Source organism: Schistocerca americana, chromosome 11, assembly GCF_021461395.2.
Source record: "Schistocerca americana isolate TAMUIC-IGC-003095 chromosome 11, iqSchAmer2.1, whole genome shotgun sequence".
Lineage (NCBI taxonomy): Eukaryota > Metazoa > Arthropoda > Insecta > Orthoptera > Acrididae > Schistocerca > Schistocerca americana.
In genome coordinates this window covers 137,060,674-137,079,723 of record NC_060129.1, presented here as the reverse complement: position 1 = coordinate 137,079,723, position 19,050 = coordinate 137,060,674, and the positions used below count along the sequence as shown (strand labels likewise).

General features: G+C 42.3%; 1 protein-coding gene across 1 annotated transcript; it reads right to left on the bottom strand.

Moving 5' to 3' along the window:
• Positions 1-2,711: 2,711 nt before the first annotated feature.
• LOC124553383 (speckle-type POZ protein-like B) lies at positions 2,712-18,562 on the bottom strand. Its single transcript, XM_047127253.1, has 2 exons — positions 17,976-18,562; positions 2,712-3,243 (listed from the first exon to the last, which is right to left on the bottom strand). Exons 1-2 carry the CDS (start codon positions 18,560-18,562, stop codon positions 2,712-2,714), a joined length of 1,119 nt encoding a protein of 372 aa, XP_046983209.1.
• Between the last annotated feature and the right edge of the window lie 488 nt (positions 18,563-19,050).

Sequence of the window (19,050 nt, the reverse complement as noted above, 5' to 3'; positions counted from 1 at the left end):
ACGACGTAAATGTCTGATCTTCTGGGCTCGAAATTCTTCTAAATGGTCATCCTCAAAGAGTTGATTTTTAAATCAGAGTCAGACGCTTTGTGATTTAAGAAATTCATTGTACATTCTCGCACGTAGTTCATCTTGTGTAAAAGGAAACCTGCTTTGAATGTCACGCTTTTCAAACCACCATTCGCAATATTTTCCCGCGACCTATTTCAGCAGTTGCAAGTGAGCGCCAGATAACAGGCGTCAGCGCGCTTGTGCAGCTATGGTGACTCAGGAAGCCCGTATGTTCGTACGTGTAAAACATTAAAAGGTCTTACGTATGTCATAAAAGAAACAAGACATCAGACGATACTTCAAGAGCGTCGGAATTTCGTGAACCATACTAAAACGAAGAATTCAGCTTTAAATGCACATTCGTATGTAAATTTTCTTGGAGTACCAGTACTTTATTATCTCATGTTTGGTTCTTTATTATGGCATAATGCCATACGTGCACTTGAAATGCAGCGAACAGTTGAAACTAGCCAATAGTGTGAAATTAAACACTTCTTTTCAAATAGTGTGCCAAATCTCTTTAGCAAACTGGCAAAAATAACTTCATTGTTCTGTAAGGCGATTAATGCTTGACTGTCACAGAAAGCTGAAAATAAAATCTGAAACTAACAACATATTTTAGGCTTCTGTAATTACGCGAACGTATTTTAATTCATGTGATAGCTCCTGGCCAAAGAAATCCGTTTGATATCCTCGTGGTCTCGCGGTAGCGTTCTCGCTTCCTGAGCACGGGGTCCCGGGTTCGATTCCCGGCGAGGTCAGGAATTTTTCCTGCCTCGAGATGACTGGGTGTTGTTGTGTCGTCTTCATCATCATCATTCATTCCCATTACGGTCGGAGGAAGGCAACGGCAAACCACCTCCATTAGGACCTTGCCTAGTAAAGCGGTGCGGGTCTCCCGCAATCGTTCCCCTACGCTCTGTAAAGAAGCATGGGACTTCATTTCCATTCATCATTTAACGCGAGAGCAATAAACGAACAAGAAACAACAAAACCATTGAAGGTAAACACAGGTCACGTGGTGACTCCCCACCCCAACTCAGACTGCTGTGTGCATCAGCCCCAGATTTACTGTATTTACGAACCGTGACAATATTAAGTAGTGGCGCCCAGCCACACTTCTGTAACCAGAAGCGGGAGAAGATTTTACTCATACGCGACTCAACTGCGCATGCTAAACAGCCCACCCGCAACTGCTCAAACGAATCTAATTTAAGCAGTTGTCACGTCACGCTCATTGGGGCAATTTGTTGTTATAAAGAATTCCAGTCTTCTTAAAGCTTTTGACACACTTTGCTGTTGGCAGACGCTTGTATGAGCACTGTCTTTTTGTTGTATAAGGCACATTTCCTTTGCAATGTAAGTTTTACTTTCAGTTTTTTTCTCTCGTTCACGTTTTGTTGCTGCAGTATTACTCTGCAGTAGCGGGATACAGTGATATCCTTTGTTAGAGTATTGGTTCTTACCAGTCAAAATCACAAAAAATTAACTGAAAACTAAAACAATGAAAAATTCCCGTAATTCTAAACAATTCTCGGGTTTTTCCCGGTTTTCTCCCAGATGGAAAAATTCCGGGTTTCTTTCCGGATCTCCCGGGTCGTATACACCCTGTTATACAGCTGACAAACACTTTTGTAGCCAGAAGCGGGAGAAGGTACATGCGCAACTCAACTGCGCATGCGCATGGATCCGCTTGTAACTGCTCAGAGTAAACAGTTTTGACATGTTCATGCTCATCGGATGCAATTCGTTGTTATGAAGCATTGCATAGGCTTCCTAAAGACTGACACATTTTTCTACTGGCAGACGATTGTATGAGCACTGTGTTATGTTGTATACATGGCACATTTCTTTGCAACTTAAGTTTTATTTTTTTTCCCTCGGTCATCTTTTATTGCTGCAGTATTATTCTGCAGTAGCGGGATGCAGTAATATCTTTTGTTAGAGTATTATCTAATACCAGTCAAAATTACAAAAAATTAACTGAAAACTAAAACATCCCAGAATTCTAAAAAATTCCCAGGTTTTTCCAGGTTCTCCCGGTTGTCCCAGGTCGTATACACCCTGCAGTATGAGCCCAACCACATTATTTAAACACTGCTACCAGAATAAACACTGTCAACGTAAGTAGCGTTTGTCGTTTGTGGACAGAGGAAAGTTTTGTGTACAGCACGGAAATCAGAATAAAACAAAAAATTAAAAGACTGTGGGCTTAAACTTTATTCAAATGCAATAGCCTTTATCACTATACATTTGGATTCACTGGTGCACATGTGTATCATAACTTCTAACAAAAATACTACACAGTTCTATGACTGAGGCAATGTGTGCATGGATTAAGGGTTCCAAAATAAAGCTACGAATGTCTGTGGATGAAGTTTTGTGTGATTTTCAGCTGAAACTTCATATAAGTGCGAACTTTTTGAGGATCTCATTCCTTTTACATCTGGATCTGGAGATATATGTTGTTTAAGTAGATGTTTAAGTAGAAGTAGTGTGCTGAGAGCTGGTTTATTCTTGAGAGGATTAGACACTAAAACGAAATTCACTGCCTGCACGATGACATCTAGATCACTGTACCTGATCAAAGTTAGTTGGAATCTTAACTGTTTTAGCTAAATATGTAGTGTATACAGCAACAACAATAAAGTAAAACTTTATTACAAGTCAATGTAAGGACTGGAAACAGTGTTGAAAGTGCTGAAAGCTGTTTTTGTTGATACGGTTGCCAAATGCTCAGGTTTCCGCTTCTGTGAGTCAGTTATATCTTTTGTCGCACCCGCCAGGAGCAGTGTATTCACTACATGTACTCTATCATCTTTTACAGCAGTGTTCACACTCGCAGCCACGTGGAGTGCAGTCTGCCCCGTGGCATCCTGAGCGTCTACTCGTGCTGACGCTCTCACCAGCATCCATATTATATCCGTGTTCCCTCTCTGAGCTGCCAGGTGTAGGGGCGTCCTCCTATTCGAGTTGACACTGTTGGCATCCAGTCCCGCATCGAGCAGGTGCTTCACAGTGATGGCGTGCCCTCCGTCGGCCGCCAGGTGCAGCGCCGTGTTTCCTCTGCCGTCTCGGGCGTCCTTTGCCACTCCGGCGAGCAGCAGCGCCCACACTTCTCGTGCGCTCCCACTGCGAGCGGCCTCCATAAGTCTGGCCATCATCTTCTGCTTGATCCTGTCTGGCATATTGCTGCAAAACACATGAAATGACATGGGAATACTTACATCTGTACACACACACACACACACACACACACACACACACACACACACACACACACACCATAAGCCACTGTACAGTGTCACTTGAGGATCTTAGTGCTGAGTTTTCACTCAGACGGCGCTTTGGCGTTAGGCGGTCTTTTTCCGTGTGTTATCGCTGGCCAGAGAGGAAAGAGGTGGCTGCCTTGGCGTGGAGACAGTTCGGCTCGGCGGGGGTTGTTTGCGTCTGGACGCCGAGTGGGGCCCGATGGGAAGACCGGACCGTGATTTTACGGTTAATAGTGTGGACAGCGGCATGGTGTGCCGCTTAACTTGATTCGCAAGGGGAGAAAAATCTCGCCTGCTGTAGTTTGCCGAGCCTGAGTTTGAAATACCTTCCATGTTCGGCGGGATGTCATTTCGTCGTCCTGTCTTTCCGTCGCTGGGATCGCTATCCTCGTTTACCGTCCCGTGGATGTATACTGATGGGCTACGCTGTTCTCCCTACTCTACTAGACGCTGGTGACGGAAGTGCGCCGTTCAGCGGCACGTCAGTCAGGATGCTTTATGTCTGATCTTCAAGTGCGTAGTCTTCGAGTGGCACTCCTTACAGGTTGCCTTGCGCAGTTAGATTTGGTCTTGTGGTGCTTCCGCTTTCCGTTAACGAAGGTGAAGCTCGATTCGGCACTCCGTACGATGCTTGGCACCTCAGCAGGTGGGTCGGAACCACCTTCGCGACTAAACGGAAGCCTTTGGACTGAGACGTCTTGTGTTTTGCATATTGTTCATAAACTGTTGTTTTGGTATTAAGTTGGCTGAGGTTTCTTATGGATTTCTCGGCATTTGGTCTGTTGTCCGGCCCGGACTAGGTCTCGTTATTTTAAGTCGGTCCTTGTTTTGGCTTAGTACGACTGCCTGGTGGTTCTGGTAGTACGCCGGGTCGCTGTGGTTGTGTTGCATTTTGTATGGGGCTGTGTGCTCGGAGCCGTGGAGTGCCATTTGTGTGAACCGCTTCACTGGGGTGTACTGATCAGCCCATTCTTGGTCCTCTGATGTATAAAATGATTTTATTATTATTATATAAACATTATCACTTAAATGATTTAATTCTTGTTGCGTTAATTGCAACTTGGGTACTGAGAAATTTAGTAGTGTAATTAGGGAAGATTTAATAGTGGCACATGCCCCTTTACCTGTTTCGTAATCTTAATTACTGAAGACCTGAAGTTCATAGTGATATAATGTGATATTCTTAAATTATTCTATGTCATGTTTTCTTTTTTTTAATTTGTTGATCACTAGTGTACTGTTACAAGTATTAAAATGTTTCAGGTTGCTATTACTTCGGTGGAACCCCAACGAAGAGAGCAGTTGCGTGCCTTATGTGTCCGTTGTTTGCTTTGGTGCACCTGACTTAAGTATTGTGTTGCCTCCTCCCTTGCGGCCCCATCGTGTTCTTCCCATAAACATTTCCTTCAAGGCATTTTAGTTAACTTTATGCTAGTATTATTTTAATTTCTTACATTGGAAAAATTGTGTGCCCCTCATTATGCACACTGTTCGTCATAGCGGAGTTCATGTGCCATTGTAATTTCTTAAAATCCATTCTGTGCCCTTCGTGATACATATTGTTTGTCATAATAGATTTGAGGGTGGGAATCATAATGTCTCGTATCATGACGTGCGTGTGTAATGGAGCAATAAATGGATGATTGTTATTTCTGTTTTTGGCGCCCTTCATGCCTCCTTTCTTGTCCCTGTTGTTGTTGTTGTTGTGGTCTTCAGTCCTGAGACTGGTTTGATGCAGCTCTCCATGCTACTCTATCCTGTGCAACCTTCTTCATCTCCCAGTACCTACTGCAACCTACATCCTACTGAATCTGCTTAGTGTATTCATCTCTTTGTCTCCCTCTACGATTTTTACCCTCCAAGGTGCCCTCCAATGCTAAATTGGTGATCCCTTGATGCCTCAAAACATGTCCTACCAACCGATCCCTTCTTCTAGTCAAGTTGTGCCACAAACTTCTCTTCTCCCCAATCCTATTCAATCTCTCCTCATTAGTTACGTGATCTACCCACCTTATCTTCAGCATTCTTCTGTAGCACCACATTTCGAAAGCTTCTATTCTCATCTTGTCCAAACTAGTTATCGTCCATGTTTCACTTCCATACATGGCTACACTCCATACAAATACTTTCAGAAACGACTTCCTGACACTTAAATCTATACTCGATGTTAACAAATTTCTCTTCATGAGAAACGCTTTCCTTGCCATTGCCAATCTACATTTTATATCCTCTCTACTTCCACCATCCTCAGTTATTTTGCTCCACAAATAGCAAAATTCCTTTACTACTTTATGTGTCTCATTTCCTAATCTAATTCCCTCAGTATCACCCGACTTAATTCGACTACATTCCATTATCCTCGTTTTGCTTTTGTTGAAGTTCATCTTATATCCTCCTTTCAAGACACTGTCCATTCCGTTCAACTGCTCTTCCAAGTCCTTTGCTGTCTCTGACAGAATCACAATGTCATCGGCGAACCTCAAAGTTTTTACTTCTTCTCCATGAATTTTAATACCTACTCGGAATTTTTCTTTTGTTTCCTTTACTGCTTGCTCAATATACAGATTGAATAACATCGGGGACAGGCTACAACCCTGTCTCACTCCCTTCCCAACCACTGTTTCCCTTTCATGTCCCTCGACTCTTATAACTGCCATCTGGTTTCTGTACAAATTGTAAATAGCCATTCGCTCCTTGTATTTTACCCCTGCCACCTTCAGAATTTGAAAGAGAATATTCCAGTTAACGTTGTCAAAAGCTTTCTCTAAGTCTACAAATGCTAGAAACGTAGGTTTGCCTTTTCTTAATCTTTCTTCTAAGATAAGTCGTAAGGTTAGTATTGCCTAACGTGTTCCAACATTTCTACGGAATCCAAACTGATCTTCCCCGAGGTCCGCTTCTACCAGTTTTTCCATTTGTCTGTAAAGAATTCGCGTTAGTATTTTGCAGCTGTGACTTATTAAACTGATAGATCGGTAATTTTCACATCTGTCAACACCTGCTTTCTTTGGGATTGGAATTATTATATTCTACTTGAAGTCTGAGGGTATTTCGCCTGTCTCATACATCGTGCTCACCAGATGGTAGAGTTTTGTCATGACTGGCTCTCCCGAGACCATCAATAGTTCTAATGGAATGTTGTCTACTCCCGGGGCCTTGTTTCGACTCAGGTCTTTCAGTGCTCTGTCAAACTCTTCACGCAGTATCTTATCTCCCATTTCGTCTTCACCTACATCCTCTTCCAATTCCATAATATTGTCCTCAAGTACATCGCCCTTGTATAAACCCTCTATATACTCCTTCGACCTTTCTGCCTTCCCTTCTTTGCTTAGAACTGGGTTGCATCTGAGCTCTTGATATTCATACAAGTGGTTCTCTTCCCTCCAAAGGTCTCTTTAATTTTCCTGTAGGCAGTATCTATCTTACCCCTAGTGAGACAAGCCTCTACATCCTTACATTTGTCCTCTAGCTATCCCTGCTTAGCCATTTTGCACTTCCTGTCGATATCATTTTTGAGACGTTTGTATTCCTTTTTGCCTGATTCATTTACTGCATTTTTATATTTTCTCCTTTCATCAATTAAATTCAATATTTCTTCTGTTACCCAAGGATTTCTATTAGCCCTCGTCTTTTTACCTACTTGATCCTCTGCTGCGTTCACTACTTCATCCCTCAGAGCTACCCATTCTTCTTCTACTGTATTTCTTTCCCCCATTCCTGTCAATTGTTTCCTTATGCTCTCCGTGAAACTCTCTACAACCTCTGGTTCTTTCAGTTTATCGAGGTCCCATCTCCTTAAATTCCCACCTTTTTGCAGTTTCTTCAGTTTCAATCTGCAGTTCATAACCAATAGATTGTGGTCAGAATCCACATCTGCCCCAGGAAATGTCTTACAATTTAAAACCTGGTTCCTAAATCTCTGTCTTACCATTATATAATCTATCTGATACCTTTTAGTATCTCCAGGATTCTTCCAGGTATACAACCTTCTTTTATGATTCTTGAACTAAGTGTTAGCTATGATTAAGTTATGCTCTGTGCGAAATTCTACAAGGCGGCTTCCTCTTTCATTCCTTCCCCCCAATCCATATTCACCTACTATGTTTCCTTCTCTCCCTTTTCCTACTGACGAATTCCAGTCACCCATGACTTAAATTTTCATCTCCCTTCACTACCTGAATAATTTCTTTTATCTCGTCATACATTTCATCTACTTCTTCATCATCTGCAGAGCTAGTTGGCATATAAACTTGTACTACTGTAGTAGGCATGGGCTTTGTGTCTATCTTGGCCACAATAATGCGTTCACTATGCTGTTTGTAGTAGCTAACCCGCACTCCTATTTTTTTTATTAATTATTAAACCTACTCCTGCATTATCCCTATTTGGTTTTGTATTTATAACCCTGTAATCACCTGACCAAAAGTCTTGTTCCTCCTGCCACCGAACTTCGCTAATTCCCACTATATCTAACTTAAACCTATCCATTTCCCTTTTTAAATTTTCTAACCTACCTGCCCGATTAAGGGATCTGACATTCCACGCTCCGATCCGTAGAATGCCAGTTTTCTTTCTCCTGATAACGACGTCCTCTTGAGTAGTCCCCGCCCGGAGATCCGAATGGGGGACTATTTTACCTCCGGAATATTTTACCCAAGAGGACGCCATCATCATTTAATCATACAGTAAAGCTGCATGTCCTCGGGAAAAATTACGGCTGTAGTTTCCCCTTGCTTTCAGCCGTTCGCAGTACCAGCACAGCAAGGCCGTTTTGGTTAATGTTACAAGGCCAGATCAGTCAATCATCCAGACTGTTGCCCCTGCAACTACTGAAAAGGCTGCTGCCCCTCTTCAGGAACCACTTGTTTGTCTGTCCCTATTGGTACGCTATCCTTGTACTTGTGTTGGTAACCCACCACACTCTCAATCTCAGCTTGCAAGTGATTCGAATTGCCAGACAATCCGACTATAAAAATCCTAACAACTTTGTGGTAAGCGATCATGGTATAGAACAATAATTACCTAGTATTGCAAAGGCTTTTGGACCAGATGAGATAACCACAAGAGTCTACACAGATAATGTTTAACCACTTTCTTCCCTTCTAGCAGCAGTTAATCGTTGACCCATGAAGCAACGAATCACTTCTGGCGACTGCAGAAAATAAAGCACTGGCCATTCTGATTTTCAAGAAATGGCATAGAATAGATGCTGTGGCAGATGACGGACTAATGGAGCTGGGTGGCAGCAGAGGGGAGTGGCCCACCTCATGTCAGACCATGTTTACTCAAATCCAAAACAAGGCGAACATATCATCAGTAAATAAAACGCAGGTTGGTGTCCAAGGCCCCATACACATGAAAAATACCGACTTAATTAGTATCAGGCAATGCAGCTGTCAATTCAGAATATATAGAATTTTTGCAAAACACTAAAAGGAAACTACAATACTGTAGAATGATAACCGGCTGTCTGCTACACAATTTTTCTAAATGAAGCTTTTTTCACACATACGCCATGTACCCAGGTGTACTGTAGCTACACTTTAAAAACACAGGCAAGTGTAGTGAAGACCTTACCACTTAATGTTTTAACTAAAGTGTTACATTCTAATAATTATTTTCTGGATGTGCATACTTCTGTTGTATCAAATATTGAGGAAACGTTTCCTCCAAAAATCTCTACAAGTTCATGCCAGATTTACTTCAAATTTTTACACTATTTTTAATAAACATCACACAGACATGCGCTACATATTTCTGTTAGCAGAAATATACAGGTTCCCTGTTAAAACCGACGGCGAAGAAGAGTGTTGCGCTATGCAACAAATATTTACGGTTTCGTTTTTTTGCACTGTCTTACCAGAAAAACGGGACATAAGGAAGAGTTAATTTATGGTTTATCAACTGGTTATTGGACTACTGCTGTGTGCTCTGATTGTCCTTAACATTGTGACGACCTGTTCACGGGTTAGAACTATGCAAAGTAATGAATTTGAAGTTAATACTGTTTCACCCAGGAGTTGGACAGGCTCTTGTATTCCATATATGATCAATCCCGAGAGATTTAGCCATTCATTTTAAGCCGGAACAAAAATGAAGTAAATAATTACATTTATCACCTAGTGTTTCTAATCGAGCTTTATGAGAAATGAAATGAAGTGAACACGAATCTCTGGACACACTTGAGCACACGTATGTGCAGACTGGATTTTCACCAGTCTGACGGGTATTCCTGAGAAGATTCAAATGAAAGTCAAAGGTAATTTCCATGGCGGCTACTTTCTTCATTTGGCCTCCTACAAGTTAAAAAGTTATAACTTAATTTTTTACACTGCTTTACAGCAAATGAAACTGTCATGGTGTTCCAAATCGTAGAGTTATGTTTAACAAAAAATAATGTTTTTTCAAATACTGAAATAAGAAAAATATTTTACTCGGAATAATTCGGCCTTATTGTGTGACTCAACATAAATGCACCTATATATGCAGTATTGGTAGCCATCTATAGCCTTAATCACAAGGAACAAAACCAATAATAGAGGAAGGTTTAGCGTGTGTGTGCCAAATAGATTTATTTAAAAAACTGCGACAACACTAAGGTGTGGCCACAGGATATTGTGTATATTGAGAGGGTGGGCAACAAAAGGTTATTCTACGAGTGGTGGGCAAATTGTGTGCTCATAAGTTATTTTACAGAGGTCTCAGCAAAACCAGCATTGGATGTGGTAGCCTGAGAAATCTGTTTTTCAACTGGGCTGGTGGGATACTAATGTTCAGTAAAGGCTAAGGAGAAAATGGTGGTGTGTTGCTCTAAGAGTCTGCATCTGAAAAAATCTGATGGCTGGTTCTAAGCGAACGTTTGAAATAGAAAGGATGCCAACTATCTAATTGTAAATACTTGTCTGTAGGTTTACTGTGAAGAGAAGTGTGTACTGACCCTTGCTGAGGACGAGATCAACATGAAGGAAAGTTGCTTAGGACTCAGAGCAGGATCATATGAAATTTAACTGGGAGACTCCAAAAATTTTTGAGGGGCCAGCTTCACCATGATTCCATATGGCAAAGATGTCGTCACCAAATGTAAGCCAAACAAGGGGCTCAAGGGTTATTGATTGCAGGAAAGCCTTCTCTAAGTAAACCATGAAAAATCAAACAATGGAAAATCCAGGATGGAATGTAACAAAACGAGAGAAGGAAAGTTGCTACCCACCACACAGCGGAGGTGCTGAGTCGCGACTGCGTCTCTGCTGCATGGTGGGTAGCAACTTTCCTTCTCTCGTTTTGTTATCAACCATGAAAAAGTTATCCTAGAAAGAAGCTATCCTGGACCCTACAGTCACGCTCATGATCTGCTTGAACATCTGCCCTTGAAAGATAAATTAGTTCTTCGTAAGTACAAAGTTGATTAATGTGAGCAGGAAGGACGTCATATGATCAGAATCAAATGAGAGGTAGTTGAGGTAGTACTCAGCAGCAGACAGGTCACATACAGTGGGGACACTGGTAACGAGGGTCGTAGCACCAGTGGTGACAAACAAGGTGGTTAGAGAGAATGGGACACACAGATTTCAGATTATCTAGGAAATGGTTGGTCTCTCTAACACAGGAGGGAGGCTGCTGTCGTTTATCAACCAAGAGAGATATGTTCAGTTGTTGCTTTCAAGCCATCAACGATGGGATAGCCAGGGTGATTGGGTTTGTGGATGTTCAGAAAAAGGTAGAGGATTATCAGCTACGACGAATGGGCACAAACAAAGAGTGTATACTGGCAGCATACAATATCCTACTGCAGAGCGTTCTCTTCAATATAACTGTTGTGACCTCTATGCCTGTTTCACCACATGTGCCATCTGGATTTTCCCCCTTTCCCCTCATGATACCAGATTCTCAGAACTGTGTAGGTAGGATCTGTTAGAATATGTGCTTGGTTCTCACCATCCATCTATCCTTTAAGTAAATTTCTTTGGTATCGGCATTTATTTTCAACAGCTATTCCTTTTCTTCATTTTTAGTCTTCTATATGACTTAATTTCTGACCTGGCTATCTCCCCTCCTCCTCCTCCATCTGTCTGCCACCTGTAATGTGCTTAGGTTTCCACTCTTACTAACTCTTGCACAGTGCTTTATCAGTACTTTGTTCCTCATTACCCAGTCTTCCATCTTTAAGCTCTCAGGTTTTCAAACCTTGGATGGTGCTGTCCCCAACAGTCTTTCCTTCTCATCCCTCTGAGTCTCCCCTGACAAGGTTCTGGGCGACTTTGCTCAAGTTTTCCTATTTCCTAAACTTTGTCAGTCCTTATCTGTCATTCCTCTTCCTTTCTCTTCAAGCCTTCTGCCAGAAGGAGTAGCCACTGGCTCTGGAAGTTCGCAAATTTCCTTAAATTTTATACATTTTTCCTCCTGCCACCGCTTGGTGAGTAGGCTTATCTATCGAATTATATTCAAATATATTAAGTATGGTGTACCACAAGGCTCCATTCTGGGACTAGTCCTGTTTTGGGACTTCGTAAATGACTTGCAACCAGCCAGCTGAAAAATACACCATCTTAGCAGACGATTCAAACATGCTCTTAAAAGTAGCGACCAAAGAAGCATTACAGAAAGAAGATATGCACTTCACATATTACAGATTAATTCTGTACAAATAATCCGATAACAGGTACACAAAAAACAGTTACTACGAATTAGCACACATTTGGAGCAAGTATCCGTTGACCAACCTATGGATCTATTCCCCAGAAATCTAGAAAATTGAAGTGCAATGAAACTTCTTGGAAATAGATTGAGGAGGATAGATTTAGGTAAGTCCAACAGAGATCTACGTCTACATCTACATGATTACTCTGCTATTCACAATGAAGTGCCTGGCAGAGAGTTCAATGAACCTTCTTCATGCTGTCTCTCTACCGTTCCACTCTCGAGCAGCACGGGGTAAAAACGAGCACTTATAATTATTCTCTGCAAGCCCTGATCTCTCATTTTATCGTGATGATCATTTCTCCCTATGTAGGTGGGTGCCAACAGAATATTTCGCAATCGGAGGAGAAAAGTGGTGATTGAAATCTCATGAGACGATCCCGTCGCAACGAAAAATGCCTCTGTTTTAATGATTGCCACTCTAACGTATCACGTCTGTGACACTATCTCCCCTATTTCGCGATAATACAAAACGATCTGTCCTTCGTTGTACTTTTTCGATGTCATCCGTCAGTCCCACCCAATGCGGATCCCACACCGCACAGCGATACTCCAGAATAAGGCGGGCAAGCGTAGTGTAAGCATTCTCTTTAGTAGACCAGTTGCACCTTCTAAGTGTCCTGCCAATGAATCGCAGTCTTTGTTTTGCTCTACCCACAATATTATTTATGTGATGGTTCCAGTTTAGGTTATTTTTAATTTAATCTCTAAGTATTTAATTGAATTTAGAGCCTTCAGATTTGTGTGACTTATCGCGTAATCTAAGTTTAGCCGATTTCTTTTAGTACTCATGTGAATAACTTCACACTTTTCTTTATTCAGGATCAATTGCCACTTTTCGCACCATATAGATATCTAAACCATTTTGCAGGTCGTTTTGATCATCTGATGACTTCACAAGACGGTAAAAGACAGCATCATTTGAAAACAGTCTGAGACGGCTACTCAGAATGTCTCCTATGTCGTTAATATACATCTGGAACAATAGAGGGCCTATAACACTTCCTCGCGGAACGCCGGATATTACTTCTGTTTTACTCGATAACTTTACGTCTATTACTACGACATGTGACCTTTCTGACAGGAAATCACGAATCCACAATACTCTGTAGGCACACAGAGTGAGGAAAGGTGTCGAAAGCCTTCTGCAAATCTAAAAATACGATAATTTGACATACCCTGTCGATAGCACTTATTACTTCATGAGTGTAAAGAGCTAGTTGTATTTCACAAGAACGATATTTTCCGAAACCGTGCTGACTATGTGTCAAATCGTTTTCTTCGAGGTACTTCATAATGTTCGAATACAGTATATGTTCTAAAACCCTACTGCAAATCGACGTTAGTGATATAGGCCTGTAATTCAGCGGCTTACTCCAACTTCCCTTTTTCGGTATTGGTGTGTTTTGAGCAGTTTTCTAGTCTTTAGGTACGGATCTTTCTGTGAGCGAGTGGTTGTATATAACTGCTAAATATGCAGTTATTTTATCAGCATACAGTGAGAGGAACCTGACTGGTTTACAATCTGGACTGGAGACCTTGCCTTTATTAAGTGATTTAAGCTGCTTTGTTACACCGATGGTATCTACTATGTTTCTCATCTTGGCAGTTGTAAATATAAGCAATAAACTTAATACCATTTGTTACTGTATAATAGTCCTCTCAAGCTGTACATCAAAGAAAATAATAATTGTGTACTGTGGCAGCAGAATCTGTATTGCAACATGCTGCAATCTTTTGGGGGAAACTAATGCTAGCAAGTGTCGTTTCAGAGCCGAAAGGAGAACTATAGGAGCTGTGGTGAATGCAGTTCGTAGAAGTGCATTGGAGGCTCTATTTATAAAAAACCATAGCCTTCCATCCCTCTGCTTATAAATTTGCCAAGTAATGTACTTTTGGTAACTCTGGTGATATGCAGCCTGTAGTTAGAGAAGAGGGCATTCACTCACCTAACACAAGAAACAAGGAAATAAATGTCCAAAATTCAAATACAGTATTAAAACGAAATGGGCCACTGCAAACTGGAATCGAGCTGTGCAACAGACTACACCTTCACTTGGAATTGATAGACATTTCAGCACTTAAAACAAGTTTTTATGACTACCTAATTCAGAAGTGCTATGATGCAGCTGATAAAGCAGGTTAAGAACCTAAAGGTTGACATTATCACTGTAAATGGTGAACAGAAATGCCTCCGAATTTTTATGCTGATCTGAGGTATTACATGTTACGCATATTACTCGTCTAATTCCCAGCTTCACTGACGCAAGCTGCAACCCTCTGCCACTACAGGGTTCCAAATTTTATTTTTTTAAACATTGCTGGGTGTAACGTAATTATGTTTGTTCGTGACAAACAGCATGCTGCAATCTAGTTTATAACCACAGAAAACGTACCTACAATTGAAATCCATAGAAAAATGGAAGCTGTGGACAGTGATGATTATCGACATCACTAATGCATTACGGACTCGCTACAAACGCTGGGTCTCAATTTCTTTTTTTTATGTATCGTGAACTTACTAGTTTGCACCTGAAGACGCAGCTGTAGCTGAAGATGCATCTTTAAGTGCCGTGAAACTGATAGTGCATAATACTAAAAGAATCCTACAGCTGAAGTGGTTTTACTTCTTGACATGCCACACTGTGCTTGCGGTTGCCCACACTGTAAAGCGTTTTGCATGTGTGGCGGAGCTGAGAGTGGACGACCGCATGCGGTAACTGCTGAGACTATTTAGAATTGGCTTGATGAACTACTGGATAATACAGACACAGCTATTAGATAAGTGTGGTATATCACAGAAAACTAATGTATGGTGAGTCCCTTGAATGCTCACTCCTGACATGAAACCTGTCAACAACTTCCTTTGGCTTTTAAGTGGGAGGGCGATGAGTACCTTAAAGCTGGTTTTACCAATTTGACTCAATGTCAAATTGCTGATGTCTATACGATCACGACTGTTCACAGCCTTCATTCTTGTGTGGATTTCAATTACAGGCACGTCTACTGTGGTTAGAAACTCTACTACAACAAGCTGTTTCTCATGCACCGTCATAGTTATGTTGAACACTGCATGTTACGCACTGCAATTTGCAGCCCTATAGTGACAGAAGGTTACAACTAGCATCGGCGAAGCAGGAAATTCTACTGCGAAGTGTATTTATTTATGTCTGGAATCTAATCCCAAACGCCTGGATCGATTCCAACCTACTGTAGCGCAACAATAGTTGGCCTCATGTGTATAAGCACTGGGGGGGCTTATAACTTCCTTATAGAGTGAAGCTATTGGCAAAAATGTTTGTTTATCCCATCGTATATAGGCTGTCCTGGATGCCAGGTTCATCGTGTGGAAATGCGGCATACCTTCTTGACATTTTTTGTAGGGCAACTTACACGTCAGTGGGTAAAAAAAAAAAATCAGTTTTCAAGCTCCTGACGTGTATGCTGCACGACACCATAGACATGTTGTGAAAAGTTATCTGCCTTTCTATCTATGTTCAGCAGGGGCTCCATGTACAGATGGCCACACCTGCTGAAAGGCTGTGTGACAGAGGGTATGCACAGAGGAAAGGAGGCAGGTTGAATAATGGGCTGAGAGGGTAGGAAGGAATGGGGAATGGACAAGGGGGGGGGAGACATGGGAGGAGGATATGAATAGGGAGATGGTGCAGGAAATATATACAGATCGCAGGGAGTAGGACGTGATGCAGACAGGGAGACAGAAGGTAGAATATGGGGAGTGGGTAGAGAAGGTGTGGGTGAGGAGGAGATGAATAGAGAGTACGAGGACATGGAGATAGACTAAGGTAAGGGTTTAGGAGATGCAACAAATATGTAAAACATGTACGTGGACAAAGCCACAGGATAAAATCTAGAGTTCACGAAAATGTAAGAAGCATAAAGGTTGTACAGGACCAAATATTAGCAAAGCCGATTTCAGGCTAGCATCAGGTTTCCTAGATTGTTTCAACCTGAAAGTGAAACGGGGCAGTTGGTACCAAAATACAAAACGACCAAGGAGGATGAGCTACACAGACTTAGAGGAAGCATATCTTGAGTGGATGAGGCGCCTGCAGCCAGCACTACCAGTTGAATGGGAAACGAATGTTTCAAAGTTTTATATTTCCAGTATTAAGGAAAAATGAGCACGCTCTAACTCCTGCTGACTTCGGACCTAATGTCGTATTCAGCCAATGGTTCTTTTAGCTCATCACAGTCAATCCTCACTTCATTTATGTGTGATTTTCATGGAAGAAGTTGCAATATCATGTCTGTGCCGGTGAGAATCCCACACTACATTCGTAAAAATCCATGAACACAGGTTATCTATCTACGTGTGTCCAATTAGAGTCGATGATTACATACTAGAGCCATTTCTTCTTCTTCCCCACTTAATGGGCCAGTGTGCACAGTATTGTCAGACATGTTACCACAGTTCCCAGAACATATCCCACTTGTTATTCTTCAATGGATGTGGTTACAATACGATGGAGCCCCACCTCCCTTCAAACACTCATTTCCACGAACATCTGGATCAGACATTCCCGGAAAAAGGAGATAGGCAGACAAGATACTGTTTCACAGCAAGCATGTTGACCTGACCTCACTCCACTTTAATTATTCCTGCGGGGCCATGTGAAATGTCTTTCATAGTAGACACCTACCGAGCCCGAAGACGATCGCCATGCAGACAATTCTTTACGCCTAGAGCGCTGTTGAAACGACACAGAGGATATTAGAAGTGGTATGACATGAGCTTTGTGCAACAATGCCATGCCTGCAGTGACGGTGGGGGGTCACTATTTTGAACAACTGTTGTAAATGTAGCAGCTTGTAAAACATGTACGTAAATGGAATTCTTCATTACTGTACCATCTAAAGGATTTTTGGCGCCTGGAATCAAATTTAATTGCACCATTGCATGTCCACCAATACAGGCAATTATGGCAGGGTACTGGTGAGAAGTCAGTTGGAATATTTTACGTCGTCATCACGGTTCGAAAGCGGGCGCTCTTAGTCGGAGCGCTACACGAGGCCATGGCAGAACTCAGGTACATTTTGGCTTGTACATTTCAACTTCGTTATTTCTGGAGTAGTGTCTCTTAACTGATATTGATACGTATACCCTTCTCCATAAACATAAGCTCTGAAATTCGTACTTTAAGAGCTGAGAGCAATTTTTCATCATTACTATGAAGAAACATCTATTCTACAGCACGTTCTTTGTTATTACAATCGACCTACAAAATGCATTTCACAATGAGGGAAACATTCCTCTTATTATCCATGGATCTCTAAAGTTTGTCAAATGTTTTTCCACTGTAGCAGTATCTTTCCAGTTACAATTATAATGGAGGCAAGATATCAGAGCAGATTTTCCATTAATGTACAGACCGGAGTTGGACTAACACGATCTACAGAAGGAGTTGACTGGTGCAATGTATAGTTCCTATTGAATAACTTTCCTGTACTGCTAGACCAACTCTGGAGTTTTTCAGAGAGCGCATAATTCCCGAAGACGTCTGGCGCGAAGAACAGCACCCTAATGTGAATGGACGCCTTAGTGAGCACCTGCTTTGGCGATGGCTCACAGTTGCAAGTCGTATGCAACAACAAGCAAATTACATTAGCAACTCCGCTGTTCCACAGTAGGAGAATGTGTTATTTGTCGACTGCATTCTGTTGCAGTAAGTCATTCGAAATAGCGAATAGCTTGCACTAGGGATGTTTTCCACAAAAGCGAAGAGGAACAAATCCCCACAGTTCTTAAGGTAATCATTTCTCAGCTCATGCTTCCTGAACATATGTTCCTTGTTTTGATCCAGACTACTATCCTTCAAAATGGTAAACTTTTTTAAAGCGGGGACGCACGGGCGCGGGGGCGCGGCGGCACGGACACACACACACACACACACACACACACACACACACACACACTCACACACACACACTCACCTGTATCCCGATGTCTCTGTGGATGGTGGCCGTGGCAATGCTGCCGCCACCAGACTGGAGATGTCTGCTGCAGCCTCTGCATTCTCCCGCAGCAGTTGCGCCCAGTCGCTGCCGGCCATCACCTCGGGGTGTCGCGCTATGAATTCCACAGCGGCGCTCCTCAACTCTGGACAGCGGTGCAGGGTGGCCACCAAGGCAGTAGCTGCAGCATTTTCTACGCTCAAGTCCAGCGCCATTCGCGACGCGCACCGCCGTTTAAGTAGGGGCAAGTCGTACTTGTCGGCGACTGCCAACAGTTGCGCTGCAAATCTTTCCAGTTCCGGAACTGTGTCTGTATAGATGAACAATAGCATCTGCTGCAACACAGCCTCCTGCACGTCAGTGATTTTGATAAGGCGACTAGTAGCTTCTAGCATGTTGTTCCGCAACATGGCATCAAAGACGGGACTCCTCGCTGCCAGAATGACACTGTGGGCCGGCAAGTGAGAGTCGCCCACCACGAGAGTCACATCTGCACCTTTGCCAGATTCCAGCAGTGTGCACAGGTCGCTTCCAAAACTGCCCTTCTTCGACTTTGATTCTGCCATTACTACCACGCCTGAAACACACACGGAACATCTATGGAATTTCCAGTCGCGCTGCAGAGGAAATAAATTGTGGTTTGCTTCTACTAACACACAGAAAACGTAGGTCAGCTATGCAGCTAAGATCAGGTAAATAGCAGATACTGGGCACACAAATCTAGGGGGTTTGTGATCGGCCCTGGGTAAACACTGATGTAAGGCATGTTTACACTGAGCTGAACTGGATGCTCCAGACACTGGACAAAACCTCACATGAGTGCTGTTCCAGTTGATGCTATCGGTGGGTGGGGTTACACTACACATGGCCTGCACCTAAATAGGAAGGGGAAAGGTAAGTTAGCTTCTCTATTAGCAGATACCGTAAGGAGGCCACAGTCTCACAACGTATGATCCCTGTGGTTAATGATATCAGGCAGACAAGTTTTATAGGTTAAAGCCAAAGTCCAGACACAATAATCAATAAAAAGTAAAATAAAAGAAGTTTCATGTAC